We start from the raw sequence: 17,136 nt of genomic DNA, 5'->3' as shown, positions 1-17,136 counted from the left end.
GTGATAGAAGCTTTTCTTTATCCTGACTTCATGATGTACCAATGCTGTGAGTACAACTGGAGCTAATGGAATCAGTAAAGGATTAGTGTAAGTAGGTGCTAGATGTCACCTTAATGCTACTGGAGTTCAACCCTGGCCTCTGGTGCTGACTGTGTGGAGTTTGCACATTCTCCCTGTTCCCCCACATGTTCTGGTTTCCCCCCACAGCCCAAAAAAGTGCAGGTTGGTGGGTTAATCCATTGAATGCTCCTTACACCTGTCGTTCTCTAAGTATTCTATCATTATATTTGGTTCACAAGTGCTGTTTCAAGGTCTTGATCATGATCTTCTTTACTTTTGATGTTCAAAGAACCTGGGCATTGATATCTGCTGAAGGGTGGCACAGTGGTAGAGCTGCTGCCTCTCAGCTCCAGAGACCCAGGTTCGATCCCGACCTCCGGCGCTGTCTGTGTGTGGAGTTTGTACATCCTCCCTGTCACCGGGTGGATGCTCCAGTTTCATCCCACACCCCCAAGACGCACAGGTTGCTGAGTTGACTGGCCATTGTAAATTGGCCCTAGGGGTTGCAGGTGAGTGGAACTGATGGGGCTGTGGGGAGAATAAGTTACAGGGAACATTCATTGGGGGATGAGATTACGACGTAGACTTGCTGGGCCTAAATTGCAGCCAGTGTGGTAAGGAAATGTGGATCCGTGCATAGGAATTCCCATGCGGAGGATTGTACATGGACTAATGAATGGCGAGGCGCCTCCTCCATATGATGTCAAGGTTCCATTGAACCAAGGCAAACACTTGGCAGTGACGATCATGTCATTGTGAAAATTGTTTAATAAGAGGAGCGAAGGGAGATTTCACCACGGCTTTCATCTGCGCTCTGAATCTGCTCTGGGTCAAAGCATAAACACAGGTATTTGTGCAGGAACCAGTGCACATCAGCAGGAACGTAATTTGTACGGCCAAATACAGCGAGCTGGACCCTTTAAAGGTGACAGTCTCGGTGACACCGACCCAGGCGTGGATCACGCTGATGGGAGCCGACATAGCGATGAAGCTTCCTGAGACGGCAAAGAGCAGGACGATGGACGTCCTCCGACCTTTGAGCTCGGGGTCACCCCTGGGGTCTCCGCGGCGACCGATCCTCAGGGCTCTGCGAGCCCTGCTGGCCACAAGGATGTGCCTGGCGGTCAGCGAGTTCAGCAGCAAGAGGGCAGGGATGGGGAGGAACGTGGTGGAGAGCATGGTGACCCAACGGTGAGCTGCCCACACCGGAGAAGCGAGAGACCCCACCGTGGTGCAGCAACCATACTGGACACGGTTAACGGTGAAGCAGGGCTCGTAGCCGAAAGGCAGAGGGATGTTGGTTAATACGTTGATCAGGGAGACAGCTGTCAGGACCACAGCAGCTGTCCTCTCAGTGCAATATCTCAGCCTGAGCTCCCCACAACAAATGGCCACAAAGCGGTCAAAGGTGAAAGACACGGTGAACCAGGAGGTGAGTTGTAGGCTGAAGCCCTGGAGGAAGGCGCTGGCCCGGCACACGGGAGTGTACTTGAGGACCGAGTCCGGGGAATGATTCCGAACGATCTGGCTGACTGTCACGTTGAAAACCAGCACCATGAGATCTCCCACTGTCATGGCCATCATGTAGCGGGTGATCTCTTTGGAGAGACCACACTTCCCTTGGAGCAGGATCAGGAAGGACAACAGGTTGACTGGAAGAAATGTAAAACAGTGAGAGGTGGTGAGGGAAGATGCTGGGAACACTCAGCAGGTCAGGCAGTGACTGTGGAGGGAGGAACAGAGTCATTGTTTCAGGTCAAGGATGGAAACACTCAGCAGGTCAGGCAGCGACTGCGGAGGGAGGAACAGAGACAGTGTTTCAGGTCAAAGACCCTTCGTCAGGAACTTCCAGCACCCGCTCTCTTTGGATTTGCAGGATTCAGAAATTGGGATCATGATGTCATGGCTTCACAGAGACAGACCCTTCAGCCCATTGAGTCCGTGCCGACCCTCAAGCACCCACTTACACCGATCCTGCACTGATCCCATTTCATTCTCCCCACACTTCTGTCAACTTCCCCCCCCCAAACACTGGGGAGCAATTTTCAGCAGCCAATTAACCCACCGACCCCGCACATCGTTGGGATGTGGGAGGAAACCGGAGCACCTGGGGGGGGGGGGGGGAACCCACAGAGAGCGCGTGCAAACTCCACACAGACAGCGCCTGAGGTCAGGATCGATCCCGGGTCACTGGATCACCTAATGTTATTGCCCCTGGAATTCCCCTCCCTCAGTCTCCTCTGCACAAACTCGTTCACTCATTGATCCCTCTGCTCCCTCCTCCCCTCCCACTCACCCCACCTCTGCACCCCCCCCCCCTTCTGCTCCCTTCTCCCGGCCCCTTCCCTCCAATTCACTCCTTCTCCACAAAGGCCTTAACTCACCCCCACGTTCCCTCCTCCCTCTGATTCACTTTCCCTTCATCCTCTTCTCTACAACCTCCTCCACTCCCCCTCCCCGTTCCCTCCTCCCTCCCCTTCCCTCTCATTGATCCCCCCTCCCTCTCTTCTGCATACCCTCCTTCATTCACCAACTCCCTCCTCCCTCTGTTCCCTCCTCCCCTCCTTCCCTCCTCCATCACGGATCCCTCCCCCTTCCTGCCACCTACCACGTCCTCCGCTTCCGTTCCCCCCTCACCACCCCGCCCCCAACCACAGCTCCCTAAACCCCCCCTACCTCGTCCACCACCCCCCCCCCACTCCCCATCCACCCATCCCCGTCTCCCCTCTACCCCAGCCGCCCCCATCCACCCCCTCCGGTGCCACTCCCTGGCTGCCCATCGCCTTCCACTTCACCCCTGCCCCCACCAGACAGGGACCGGCAGCGTGTCCAGGGACAATCCCCACCCACCCCAACTTCCTCCACCCAACCCCCCTTCCACCCCCCCCCAGACCCTCAGGACCCTCGGCCACCCACCTGACACCACCAGATGTTGGCCGAGTGTGTCCCGACCCCAGTGCCGGGCGGATGGGGCGGTGGGTGATGCTGCCAGGGACTGCAGAGAAGATGGCGAGATGCCAACATCCCCTTTGCCGCTAATTTTGAATAAGGGATTAATTAGTGCTCAAAGTTACAGTGGCCACTGTTACCACAGCTCTAGGAACTCAACTGACTGTGATTGTTAAAGGTGGCACAGAGCAGTGGTCTCTCTCCTGTCACACTTTTTCCCTTGCGGTAGATTTACAAACCTAGTTGTTGGATCCATTTACCCAACTGTGCAGTAGAACGACTGTTTCCCTGGTTAGATAGCGCCGGTGATCATTTCTGGGTGAAGGTGCTCCCATTGTGATCGCGTTCAGTTCCCCTGAACCCGGCTGGTGATTTCACACCTCGTCTAATGAACGTCACAGGTTGCCCAGAATGATCGCTCCATGATTCGCCTTTGGGTGCGACCTACTACCTTTGTGGAGCATTCACAGTAAAACTTGGAGCACATCATGTAGGAATTGTCAAATAACCTTGACAGGACACCCGATAGAGGTTTATAAAATTACAAGAGGCATAGGTAGAGTAGATGGTTAGAGTTTTTATCCCAGAGTAGAAATGTCAAATACTGGAGGGCACAGCTTTACGGTGAGAGGGGGAAAGCTTAAAGGGGATTTACAAGGCAAGTGTCTTTACACAGAGAGTGGTAGGTGCCTGCCACACACTGCCAGGGGAGGCAGTAGAAGTAGATACAACAGCAACATTTAAGGGGCATTCAGACAGGCACTTGAACAGGCAAGGACTGGAGGGATATGGATCATGTGCAGACAGCTGGGATTAGTTTAAATTGGCATTGTGGTTAGCACAGACATTGTGGGCCGAAGACCCTGTTCCTGAGCTGTACTGTTCTATGTTCTCCGTCCTATGTCCTATGTTCTATGTGCTATGTCCTATGTTCTATATACTGTGATCTAAAGGGTCTGGGCTGTGACATTGATGTCTTGCACACAGCATCTCCCGCTCCCCCGTCCTATGATTAAGATAAAGGAGTCTGTCCTTCATCATCTCTATACAAGTCACGAATGAGCTGCAGAACCTCCTCCACTCAGCTACTCCCTCCCCGCCGTTTTCTCAAACTCTGGCCCTCACACACCTCCTGCACCACTCACCCCTCACTCACCACTCCCTCTCCTCAATCACTAATCCCACTCAGCTCCCTTCCCCCCCCCTCCCCACCCCCACTTTCCTTCTACCCCTCAGCCACATCTGCAGTCTACCACCTCTGGTCCTCTGATCGGCCGGACAGAGGTAGTCACAGCGCAGGGCCCGCTCAAACCTCTATCTGGGGGAGGACACCCCCACACTCAGGAAATTGCTAAGTGCCCCTCCTGCATTCCCACAATCTGGCAGGGCTTTGAGCTGCCAGACCACTCCTGGAATGCTGTGGGTTTCTTTAATGTCCCAGTAATCAGGCATTGCAACATTAACTCCCTACTTCAGCGTGTGATTCCAAAAGCAAAATGCTTCAGAGAGTCGCAGAATGGTACAGTACAGAAACAGGCACTCCTTGTCCTTCCTGACCACGATCCCTGCTACACAAACCCCATTTGCCTACATCACACCCGTATCCCTCCTTCTCTTTTCCCATCCAAATACCTGCCCAAGTATCTTTAAATGTATCTGCCTCTGCAGCCTCATCTGGCAGCTCGTTCCAAATACTCACCGCCTTCTGTGTGAAAAACTTACCTTCGTATCTTCTTTAAATTTCTCCCCTCACTCCTTATACCTGTGCCCCCTAGTTCTAGATTCCCTTGCCCTGGGAAAAAGACACTGACTATCTTTCTTACCCATGCCCCTTATAACTTGGTAAACATCTACATCTCCTCTCAATCACCGGTTCCAGTGAGAACAGACCCAGTCCGTCCAATCTCTCCTTATAACTCGAGATCTCCATTCCAGGCAACGTCCTGGTGAGTCTCTTCTGTGCTCTCTCTATTGCTACCATGTCCTTCCTATAATGTGGCAACCAGAACTATACTCCAAGTACAGTCGAATCAGGACAGTTAGATAGGTTGAGTGAGCAAGGGCTTTTCTCTTTGGAGAGGAGGAGGATGAGAGGGGACTTGATAGAGGTGTACAAGATGATAAAAGGCATAGATCGAGTGGACAGTCAGTGACCTTTTCCCAGGGTGACAATGGCTAACACAAGGGGACATAATTTTAAGGTGATTGGAGGAAGGTATAAGGGGGATGTCTGGGGTAAGTTTTTTTACACAGAGAGTGGTGGGTGCGTGGAACGCACTGCCTGCAGAGGTTGCGGGTGCAGATACATTAGGGACATTTAAGAGACTTAGATAGACACATGAATGATAGAAAAATAGGGGGCGATGTGGGAGGGAAGGGTTAGATAGATCTTAGAGCAGGATAAAATGTCGGCACAACATTGTGGGCCGAAGGGCCTGTACTATGCTGTAGTGTTCTATGTTCTACATCTTACACAACTGCAACCTGACATTCCAACTCTCATACTCAATGCTTCAGCCCATGAAGGCAAGCATACTGTGCCTTTTTCTCTACCCTTTCCACCTGCAGCACCACTTTCAGGGAGGAATGGACCTACATGATCAGGTCCCTCTGAACATCAAGGCTCCTAAGATCACTGCCATTTATCCTGTATGTCCTATCAGAATTCGACCAGCTTTGAATACTACTTCGCCACAGGTAGCGACAGGACTCAATCCCGTGACCCACAAGGTACAGCGGAGGACTCCGCACCTGCCCAATGGAATAGAAGCGGGTCGACTCTTTGCCACAAGTAAGCGCATGTTTCACACACCAGGGGAGAGTGACGATCCAGTTACTAGGCAAAGGTTTCCCAATGAAACCTTCTTGGTGAGTATGTGGAACGAGCTGCCAGAGGAAGTGTTTGAGGCAGGTACAATAACAACATTTAAACGACATCCGGACAAACACATTGTTAGGAAGGGTTTAGAGGGATATGGGGCAAATGAGGGCAAATGGTGGTCACCATGGTTGGGTTGGACAAGTTGGGCCAAAGGGCCTAATTCCATGCTGTATTACTCTCAGAGGAAACAGTTTCAGTTTAACCCATGGGATGGGAGATGTTGCATTAACCCTCTGCCCCAAGTCACTTTCCTGAATTATTGGATAGGTCCAGGGTGTAGAGGGATAGAATTCCAGAGTGTGTGGGTGTCACCAGTCCTGGGAAACAGTCAGGGAAGTGGATCTGAAGGGAAGATCCGCTCAGCCACGACATTCAATGGTCAACTCGAGAGGCCAGTTGACCGGCTCCTGCATCTATTCTTTATGTTGGTAAAATCCCTCAAGACGGAGGACTGGCTGAGATCCTTGGACTCTCCATGTTTGGGCTTACTCACAATCATCCCCTAGTCTGTGCTGTTTCTCCAGAAACATGGGTGTAAGTTTAGATGTTGAGTGCTGGGTGTAAAGCCAGTGAGGACAATCGGCACCCAGTGCACCCACTAAACGGGGCCATTCAAAACCTGGTCCTGTTTCCCGAATGAAGGGGAAGGAGCAACCGTTCCCTTTCACAAAAGGGGCTGGGTTAACGATGACTCAGAATCTAACCTGGGATGAAACCATGTATTTATACAAAAAACGTTAGCACTTCACATCAACAATGCAGCGTTCTCTCTGTCTCTCTCTCTCTCACTTTTTCCCTCTCCCTCTACCTGTGTATCTGTCTGTCTGTCACTCTATCTCCCTCTCCCCTTCTCTCTCTTCCTCTCTCCATCTGTCTGTCTCTCTCTTCCCCCCCTCCCTCTCTCTTTGTCTGTCTACCTGTCTGTATCTGTCTGTCTGTCTCTCTATCTTCCTCTCTCCCTCTGTCTGTCTCTCTCTCCCTCTCTCTGACAGAGCAAAGTTCAGTAGGTGCTACTCAAGCCACTGAGATGGGATTTGCAGATAACATATTCAAAATCAACATACCATTTGAGAGCAGAGAACAAACTGCTGGAGGAACTCAGTGGGTCAGGTAGCGTCTATGGGGGGAAATGAACAGTCAACGTTTCGGGTGAAGACCCCTCATCAGTCCGGATGAACTGAATAGGCTGATCTAAGAAGTGTATGTAGACCACCCAGTTTAACCTGCAGAACGTTACCCACCTCTCAGTGGGACTGGACTGGTCAAGGGTCCCGACCCAAAACGTCGACTGTCCGCTTCCCTCCGCAGATGCTGCCTGACCCGCTGAGTTTGTTTTTTGCTCCAGATTCCAGTGTCTGCAATCTCTTGTGTCTCCGTACCATTCGATAGTCTGGTGTGGTGGGCCGAAGGGCCTGTTTCTGTGCTGTGTGACTCTGTGACTCAAGCACATACAGTAACAGTGAGCCACAGCCCATGACTGGGGCTGAAGCCCATGTCCCTTACGGTAGGGTGGAGGCCTACCCAACGGGATAGGAGCGGCCGTCTTCTTTCCCCATCGAAACCGATGGCGAGGAGGTGAACAAGATGGCCACTTGATCCCTGCCTCTGACCAGTTACTGCTACAAAGGTGAAGATGCAGAGATAGCAACTCTGCAGCTAAACAGGGCTCCACTGCAGGAAATAATGGATGTAAATGACTTACCGGGTACTCCAATCACGGCAAGGATCGGGTAGAAGATCTGAATCGGAAGTGCCTGCCGCCCCATTCTCTGGTAAAAGGAGGCACTGAATGAAGAGCTTTGGAAACGGTCAGATTTATCCCCGACCCTATTCCTCTGACATCACCCATGTCATTAACCAGAACTAATGTACAAACATGAAGATGCACCCCATCACAAGCCAGTAATTAACGTGAGTTCTGCACTCCCCAGAGAACAGTGTGATACAGATTTAGATTAATTTATTGTGGAATACACCAGGGTGCAATGAAATTCCTTGCTGGCATGAAGCTCACAGAGTAAACAGTGACTTCAGCCTCAACACTACATTCTGCATTCTGTTTTTCTATTCACTCGCTCGATGTACTGATGTGTGGCATGATCCGTCTGGATGGCACACATACAAAAGCTTTTCACTGTATCTCGGTACGTGTGACAATAATCAACCACTTCCAACATTTACATGGGAGTAATAAATACAGCAATAAATACAGCGACATGCACAAAACAACAGTGGGGCAAAGGTTGCCGTGCAGTCTGAAGTAGTGCAGACAGAAATGCTGAAGTGACAATGAGGGAATAACCGAGAGAGGGAGAATTAAGAGTCAGAGAACATGGCAGCATCACCGGGAAGGGGATGGGAAAGAGGTGGACGGTCCCGGAGTCTGACAGCAGTGGGGAAGAAGCTGTTCTTGGCCTCAGTCTTTGCCTCATTGCTGAAACATGTTCAGAGAGAAATTGTGGGACATGTGGTGTTGGCTGATGAAGGAGTGCATGCAGACCACTAACTTTAATGTCCATAATGTTACCCATCTCTCAGTGGGGTCGGGGATGAATCCCTCACCAAAGCCTTTGTCATCTCCTGGCTCAGTGGGAATCACTTTGATGTTGCCGAAGGTGAAACACACAATATTGTGCTGTTAAACCCCAACATATCTTGTTTCCACTGACTTCCATTTTGTGCCTAATGTTGACAGCCTTGTGCCACCTGATGAATTCTTCCTCACTCCCAGCCGCACTGCCAATGTTTGTACCACTGGCAAAATTCCCAATCATTGCCTGCTTACTTAAACCTCAATCACTTACACATACCATGGAACATAAGGGTACCGCCATCACACAGGGACTTGCTTTCTCCACTGAGTTTAATCCCAACCCTCCACTTTCTCTTGGATCTGCTGGGGTTTCACTTCCCCCATCAATGTGGACCACCTTGCTGTAAACTGTTCAAATGTGGAGCCCTCAAGGACATTGCTGTAGAACAGAGGGACCTTTGGGTACAAGTACGTAGTTCCCTGAAAGTGGTGTCACAGGTAGCCAGGGTGGTGAAGAAGGCTTTAGGCACGCTGGCCTTCATCAGTCAGGGCACTGTGTATAGAAGTTGGGATGTTATATTGCAGTTATACAAGATGTTAGTGAGGCTGAACATGGAATAATGTGTTCAGTTCTGACCTGCTGTAGGAAAGATGCCATTAAGCTGGAAGGAGTGCAGAGGAGGTTTACCAGGATGTTGCCAGGACTCGAGGCACTAGGTTATAGCGAGAAGTTTGTCAGGCTAGGACTTTATTCCTTGGAACACAGGAGACTGTGGTGTGTTCTTATAGAGGTGTATAAAATCACGAGGGGCATAGATAGGGTGGATGGTCACAGTATTTTTCTTTGGGTTGGGGAATCAAGAACTAGAGGTCATAGGTTTAAGGTGAGAGAAGAAAGATTTAATAGCAACTTTTTCACATGGTGGGTATATAGAACGAGCTGCAGAGGAAGTGGTTGAGGCAGGTACAATAACAACATTTAAAAGACACTCGTACAGGTACATGGATAGGAAAGCTTTAGAGGGATATAGATCAAACACAGGCAAATGGAACTAGCCTAAATGGGCATCTTGGTCGGCATGGACGAGTTGGGCCGAACAGCCTGTGTCCGCGTTGTATGACTCCATGACATTCCTTCTTAGTGCAACAAATTCATTTGTTAGACACAATCTTTTCAAAAACTCTTGCAGGTTCCCCTTGAATAACCTGTCCACGAGGTGCTGCTTCACACTGCCGTCAGAACCTGCTACAACCACTCACCTACTGCTGACGTTCGGCTGACTGGTGGGAGTTACTGCATCTTCCCAGGTTGTCTGTTCTCAACAACGGAACCTCACCAGCCACTCTCCAGCTTTCCATCACCTTGTCGGAAAAAGACGGCACTTTCCCTGTTTCTTCTTAAAACCTGGAATACAAGTTATCCAGGTCTAGAACTGTATCCAGTGTTGAAGATGCTAGATCCTTTAATGTGTCCTCTGTGTCTTTAAGTTTATCATTCCCAATGCTCCATATTCTGCCTCAGTGCCGATGCCTGCATCTCACCATTCGTCCATGAAGACAGGCACAGGACAGTCATACACGTCTCCCACCGCCACACACAGACTGCTCTGTTGGTCTCCAATGGGACGGTCTCCCCTCTGTTCTCTCTCCATTTCCATTTCATAAGGTTTTCTTTGATTTTGTCCAACAACATATTTCTTTACTCTCCTATTTTCTTTTCTATTTTTCACCCTGTGTCTCACATCCTTCCAGCCGTGCAGAACTCTCCCTGTTTGTAGCCTTACCCGATCTCATTTATCTCCTACTATCTATGGGGTCTTGGATTGGGAGCTGCTCCAATGGTTTCAATGGAAACATAATTGATACAAACTCTCATTATTGCCTCATTGATCACCTCCCAATCCTCTGACACTGATTTGCTGTCCTCTTTTGCAAAGTGCAAGCCCAACTAAATTGTCCAAAACCCAGTAACTTCTCCAATATCTTTTATTCATAACCCATCTTTGTGTTCTCAATACCTATGCCAAGGTGAATGACCAGTCTTTTCCCCAGGGTGGGGTATCCAAAGCTCGGGGGCATAGGCTTAAACTGAGAGGGAGAAGAATTAAAAGGGATCTGAGGGGCAAGTTTATCAACAGAGGGCGGTGGGCATATGGAACGAGCTGCCAGATGAAGTGGTTGAGGCAGGTATAGTTATGACGCTTAAAAGACACTTGGACAGGTACACGACTAGGAAAGATTCAGAGGGAAATGCAAACAAATGGGACTAGCTCGGATAGGCACCTTGATCAGCATGGACGTTGGGCCGAAGGGCCTGTTTCTGTGCTGTGTAACTCTATGACTGCCTTATTTACCAATCTGTCCATCTTGTTATCTATATTGTCAACTATGCAGTTGTCTCACTGTTTGTCCATCCAAATGCCGAGCAATGTATATCTCGAGCTGTGTATTATCTCACCAGCTATATATCTCATTATGAGTCAATCTCCCCATCAGTTAGTTTAGTTATCTGTCTATCTCACTGGTTATCTGCATTCCGATTTGTCTGTCTGTTATCTAGCTTGCTATCTGCCTCTGAACCAATCTGTTTACCTCGCTGTTTGTTGATCTAACCCTGTATCTGTCTCACTATCAGTCCAAGTCACTATCACTCCATCTCTCCAAAGGGAAGAAATGCTCAGCAGGTCAGGCAGCGTCTGAGGAGAGGGAGAAACAAGAGTCAATGAACGCAAGACAGTTGGAGCAGGAGTAGGCCACTCGGCCCCTCAAACCTGCCCCACTGTTCAATATGGTCATGGCTGATCTACGCTGGCCTCAACTTAATCACACACACAAGCCTCCCCTCTGCCGACTCTGCCCACACTTCCCACTGCCTCAGGAAAACAGCCAACATAATCAAGGACCCCAACCATCCCCCTCACTCTCTCTCTTCTCCCCCCTCCCGTCGGGCAGAAGATACAAAAGCCCGAGAGCACGTTCCACTAGGCTCAAGGACAAATTCTATCCAACTGTTATCAGACTCCTGAACAGAACTTTCATACACTAAAAGTTGAACTCTTGATCTCCCAACCTACCTCGCCGTGGCCCTTGCACTTTCCTTGTCTACGGCACTGCACTTTCCCTGTCTACGGCACTGCACTTTCCCTGGAACTGCAACACGATATTCTGCATTCTGGTTTCTTTCTACGATGTCAATGTAATTATGTCTGGCATGATCTGTCTGGACAGCAGACAAACAAAAGCTTTTCACTGTATCTCGGTACACATGGAAATAATAAACCGATGCCACAACCGATCCTCTGATGTGTCAGTTCCCCATAACCCTTAATGATCCACTTTAATGCCCTTTCATTAGAACTGAGGCAAGGTCATTGACCTTACTCCGCTCTCCACACAAGCAGCAGCACAGTGACTCAGCGAGGGCAGCTGCAGCCTCGCAGTTCCAGAGACCTCCAGTGCTGTTGTACATCTCCAAGGTTTTCTGCTAATCTTCCAGATATCTCCTTTAGTAATTCTCCTGTGGAATGCATTGTGGCATTTTCATAAGTAGTGCATAAATAAAACTTGTTGTAACCTTTGTACACAAAATGCACAGGCACTCCATAGCTGTGGTTGAAGGTGGTTGCACACAGCGGGCAGAAGGACTCAGGAGCACCCACTGCTGCCAGAACGGGACAGTAAATGGCCGATACCTGATCAATTATTGGCTGCTGCGTGTTCATTGCGAGGAGCTGTGCTCCTTCAAGTTGATTGGTCACCACCCTGTTCAGATCCACTCCATTCAAAGCCGAGAGAAACCTCACCAGCACAGAGTAAATGACATTAAGGACAGTCACTGAACAAACAAGCTAAACAACTGTTTTGCAACAGACCAGGGAGTAGAATGTTGTTCCAATGTTCCCCAGTGGAACTCATTACAATCGAGGGTGACTGCTTCCGAGATGTGAACTTTCTCAGACCCCTTGTCTACTGCACTGCCTCGTGTATTCAGTCCCAATGTTATGTCAGGAGATGTGTCACACTATATTGAGGAACAGTATATGTTTCCACTTCTGTTACCTTGGTCTGAGTCTCAGAGAGAATGGGAAATATGTTTCCCATTTCTTATTTTGTGGAGTTGGTAAATGATGCGGTGCATCTGTCATAAAGAAGATTCACAAATGCAGAAAGTGTGCAGAAGATTGCGCGCAATGGTTAGTCCACCAGAGGTGTGGGAAGCTGGTTATGGCCAGGCAGAGCATCATCTAAGAGTCACAGGGTCATCGAGTCACACAGCACAGAAGCAGGCCCTTCGGCCCACCACATCCATGCTGACCATCAGGTACCACATCTACTCTGCCTACAGTTCCTCAGGAGCTCCAGATATTCCGTTTTGACAAGGCAGACAGATGCTGGAAGGAAGCACTTTAACTGTGTAACGAATGGTGTGGGAGGTACTACATCAGACCGAGCAGGATCACTCCATTTATTGGTATTGGTATTGGTTTATTATTGTCACTTGTACTGAGGTACAGTGAAAAACTTGTCCTGCATACCGATCGTACAGGTCAATTCATTACACAGTGCAGTTACATTGGGTTAGTACAGAGTGGATTGGTGTAGTACAGGTAAAAACAATAACAGTACAGAGTAAAGTGTCACAGCTACAGAGAAAGTGCAGTGCAATAAGGTGCAAGGTCACAACAAGGTAGATCGTGAGGTCAGAGTCCATCTCATCGTATAAGGGAACCATTCAGTAGTCTTATCACAGTGGGGTAGAAGCTGTCCTTGAGCCTGGTGGTACGAGCCCTCAGGCTCCTGTATCTTCTACCAGATGGAAGAGGGGAGAAGAGAGAATGTTCCGGGTGGGTGGGGTCTTTGATTATGCTGGCTGCTTCACCAAGAAGTATTCTAAGTGAACAAAAGCTCCACTTGTTGGGAAACCATGGCAACGTAAATTCTGAATTGCTTTCATTGATTGACAAGATGTGGGTGTCACGGCAGGGCCCAGCATTTACTGCCCATCCCCAGGTGCCCCTCGAGAAGCTGGCGGGGCCGCCTTCTCCAACCGCTGCAGTCCTTCCGATGAAGATGCTCCCACAGCCGGGCAGGGAGTTCCGGGAGTTCGACCCAGCAATGAGAACAGCCGTGCTATGTTTCCGTACCAGGGTGGTGGGCACCTTGCAGGGGAACCTGCGGGTGGCGGTGTTCCCCCGACCCTCCTTCCCTTGTCCTTCGTGACAGAGGTCACAGGTTGGGGAGGTGCTGTCAGAGTTCTGAGTCACTCGGTGCATTTTGTAGAAGGTAGTGTGACCAACACTGAGGAGTGTAAGTGACAGTATTGGAGCTGGACAAGTGATGTAGAGAACAGCTATTCAAGAAACTCTCAGCGTGTGTTGTCTGGGGTCTCACTGCTTTTCTCAGAGCCCTTCCTATTGAACCAATTTGTACATTCTCCCCGTGTCTGCGTGGGTTTCCTCCGGCTGCTCCAGTTTCCTGCCACATTCCAAAGACATACAGGTTAGGAGCTGTGGGCATGCTATGTTGGCGCCGGTAGAGTGACGACACTTGCGGGCTGCCCCCAGAACATTCTCAGTAACGCAAAAAGACGCATTTCACTGTGTGTTTCAATGTACATGTGACTAATAAATAAATATCTTATTGTCACACGTACTGAGGTACAGTGATAAACTTTGTTTTGCATGCCATCCATACAGATCATTTCATCACATCCGTACATAGAGGTAGTACAAGGGAAGAGCAATAACAGAATGCCGAATAAAGTGTTACAGTTACAGAGAAAGTGCAGTGCAGGCAGACAATAAGGTGCGAGGCCATAACGAGGTAGATTGAGAGATCAAGAGTCCACCTCATCGTACTAGGTGACTGTTCAAAAGTTTTATAACAGCAGGATAGAAGCTGTCCTTGAGCCTGGTGGTATGTACTTTCAGGCTTTTGTATCTACTTCCCGATGGGAGGGGGGAAAAGGAGACAATGTCTGGGATGGGTGGGGTCTTTGGTTGGTGTAGAGAGAGTCCATGGAGGGGAGGCTGGTTTCTGTGATGTACTGAGCTACGACCACAACTCTCTGCAGTTTCTTGTGGTTCCTGCAGTTGCCATACTAAGTCGTGATGCATCTGGATAGGATCTACAAAAATTGGTAGGGTCAGCGGGGACATGCTGAATTTTCTTAGCCTCCTGAGGAAGTAGAGGTGCTGGTGAGCTTTCTTGGTCATGGAATCTTTGTGGCTGGACCAGGACAGGCTATTGGTGATGTTTACACCAAAGAACTTGAAGCTCTCAACCATCTCCACCTCAGTACCACTGATACAGACAGGGGCATGTGCTCTGCCCCACTTCCTGAAGTCAATGACCAGCTCTTTTGTTTTACTGCCATTGAGGGAAAGGTTGTTGTAACAAAATCCCAAATGAAATGTTTTTCAATAATCAAGAGCTCAAAGTCATGCCCAGCTAATTGACTTTATTGTTACAACCCCCAGTTGCTTTGAAGTTACAGATATCACCTCAGATGGCCAGTCTTCACAGTTTGCCTATGGAGAGCGCACATTGATGTTGTTTGTAGCTCTGCTTTGACGGAGTGTTTCTAGCCACTTATAGTCAAACAGGCTGGCGTGAACAAGCAGGCAGGCTGAAGCGCACATGGCGTGCGTTTTCTCTCTCTCATCAGTAAACGTCGCATGTTTTTGTCTCTCTCTGTCCCTTTGCTCAATTCAGCACCTTTGACTCTCACGTAGCCGTTACGATGGCCATTCCTTGTTTAGGCAATGTCTCAGTGACGAGGGTTTTAACAAGTAATGTGACTACCATAGAACATAGGAAAGTACAGCACAGTACAGGCCCTTCGGCCCATGATGCCATGCTGACCTATATAAACCTACTTTCTAACCCTTCCCTCCTACACAACCCATAATCCTCCATTTCTCTTAAACAACACTAACATTAAAACAAACAATACAATCACAGGATGATATCTAATTTCAGAAAATCTACTTTACCCCAAAAACACTTTTAAAAGTTAATGGGTAAAAGATAACCCTAATCACTACAGTTCAGCAACACACTGACCACTTTCATCACTTTGTACTAAAATGGACTTTGTTTTTCTTTTGTTCTAATTGTGTTGTTTCTTGTAAAAATTGTTTAATAAATTTAATTTATGCTTTTCCTGTGAATGTTGCTTATCTGATGCTGTGTGCCTGTGATGCTGCTCCAAGTAAGTTTTTCATTGCACCTGTGCACACAACGATAAACCCGACTTTGACAACGATAACGTTCCCATGGTTTCATGATACTGGGTAAGCCAATAGACTGAGTTCATTGTGCAAACCATGGCAACATTATTCTGACTCTTTTCTACTGGCAATTTGATCCAATTTCCATCCTCCCAATAAACAACTTCCAGAGATACCACCTGTGCACATTGTTTTCCATTATCGAATGTTGGAATCGGAATTGGTTTATTATTCACTTGCACTGAGATACAGTGAAGAACTTGTCTTGCATTCCAATCGTACAGGTCAATTCATTACACGGTGCATTGAGGTAGTTTCATTCCCATTGTTTCAATATCTGAGGTGTTAACTGCACCCAATCCTGTTGCAACACCTCCTGATACCGTCCATTAAATCTCCCCTCCCTCTTCTCATTTATTTCTCAGATGGAGAACATTGCCTTCAGTTTTGCCAGAGATAATGGGTAAATGGTGCACAGCTTGTGTTATATTTATCCGCGAAACCATTTGCTGGCTACTCTCGGCACTCTTGCAGTTCCCATTTAATTTCCTATTTTTATTATTTTTGGAATACAAAACATATTTCTTCCAACACCCCCTCTTTGCAAGGTGGGGTCTAATGAAGTCAATTTGCAAAACAGCCTATTTGCCTTTTATCAGACGAACACTGAACAAACACATTTGCATTCAGGGAAACAGGAGCCCTGGCCACTCATTTGCATTTGAAAAGACAAATACTGTGGTCACAACAAAACATGTTATCTCAAAGAACTGAAAATAAGTAAATCAAAAGACTGAGCACTATCTTTTAATCTTCTGGAAAAATATTGTTATTAAGAAAAGCAATGTTGAAGATTCCCAGTTGTTCAGTACATACCACCAGGCTTCTATCCCGCTGTTATAAGTCTATTGAACAGACCCCAACTCTTGACCTCACAATCTCCCTCATTATTGCCCTTGCACCTTATTGTCTCCCTGCACTGCACTCTCTCTGTAACTGTAACACTTATGTTCTGCATTCTGTTGCAACACACAAAAAGCTGGAGGAACTCAGGTCAGGCAGCATCTATGGAGGGAAATAGACAGTCAACATTTCGTGTCAAGACCCTTCAACAGGACTGGAAAGAAAGAGGGGAGATAGCCAGTATAAAAAGGTGACGTCTAATTTCTCCTCATTATTGACCTGATGTCTAATTTCCATCTCACACCAACCTTGCCGAGTAAAATCACCACGCCTTCCTTTCTCTCCAATTTGTTCTTTTGGAACTGCAGCTGATGGTCACCTGGCAACAATACGGGATCATCTACTCGAACTGTGGGTGGTAAAATTAAATGTACTCACCTGATTAGGAGCCACACTGCTGACGATCATCCTGTACAGCACCCCGCTGGCAGCATCAATTGTTGGAGGGACTGTGTGTTAAACCTGCACCCTGAATCTGGCTTTCACAAGGGGCCCAGTCACCCACCTAATTACGACTC

The 17,136-nt window shown here is 48.4% G+C and overlaps 1 protein-coding gene across 1 annotated transcript; it reads right to left on the bottom strand.

Annotated features, from left to right (window-relative positions):
* Positions 1-810: 810 nt before the first annotated feature.
* On the bottom strand, positions 811-7,656 carry LOC127585953 (probable G-protein coupled receptor 139). Its single transcript, XM_052043709.1, has 2 exons — positions 7,593-7,656; positions 811-1,712 (listed from the first exon to the last, which is right to left on the bottom strand). Exons 1-2 carry the CDS (start codon positions 7,654-7,656, stop codon positions 811-813), a joined length of 966 nt encoding a protein of 321 aa, XP_051899669.1.
* Positions 7,657-17,136: the final 9,480 nt, after the last annotated feature.

Source organism: Pristis pectinata, chromosome 34 (assembly GCF_009764475.1).
Source record: "Pristis pectinata isolate sPriPec2 chromosome 34, sPriPec2.1.pri, whole genome shotgun sequence".
Classification (NCBI taxonomy): domain Eukaryota; kingdom Metazoa; phylum Chordata; class Chondrichthyes; order Rhinopristiformes; family Pristidae; genus Pristis; species Pristis pectinata.
Note: the sequence above shows the minus strand (reverse complement) of the source record. Positions and strands in the feature narration are given on the sequence as shown.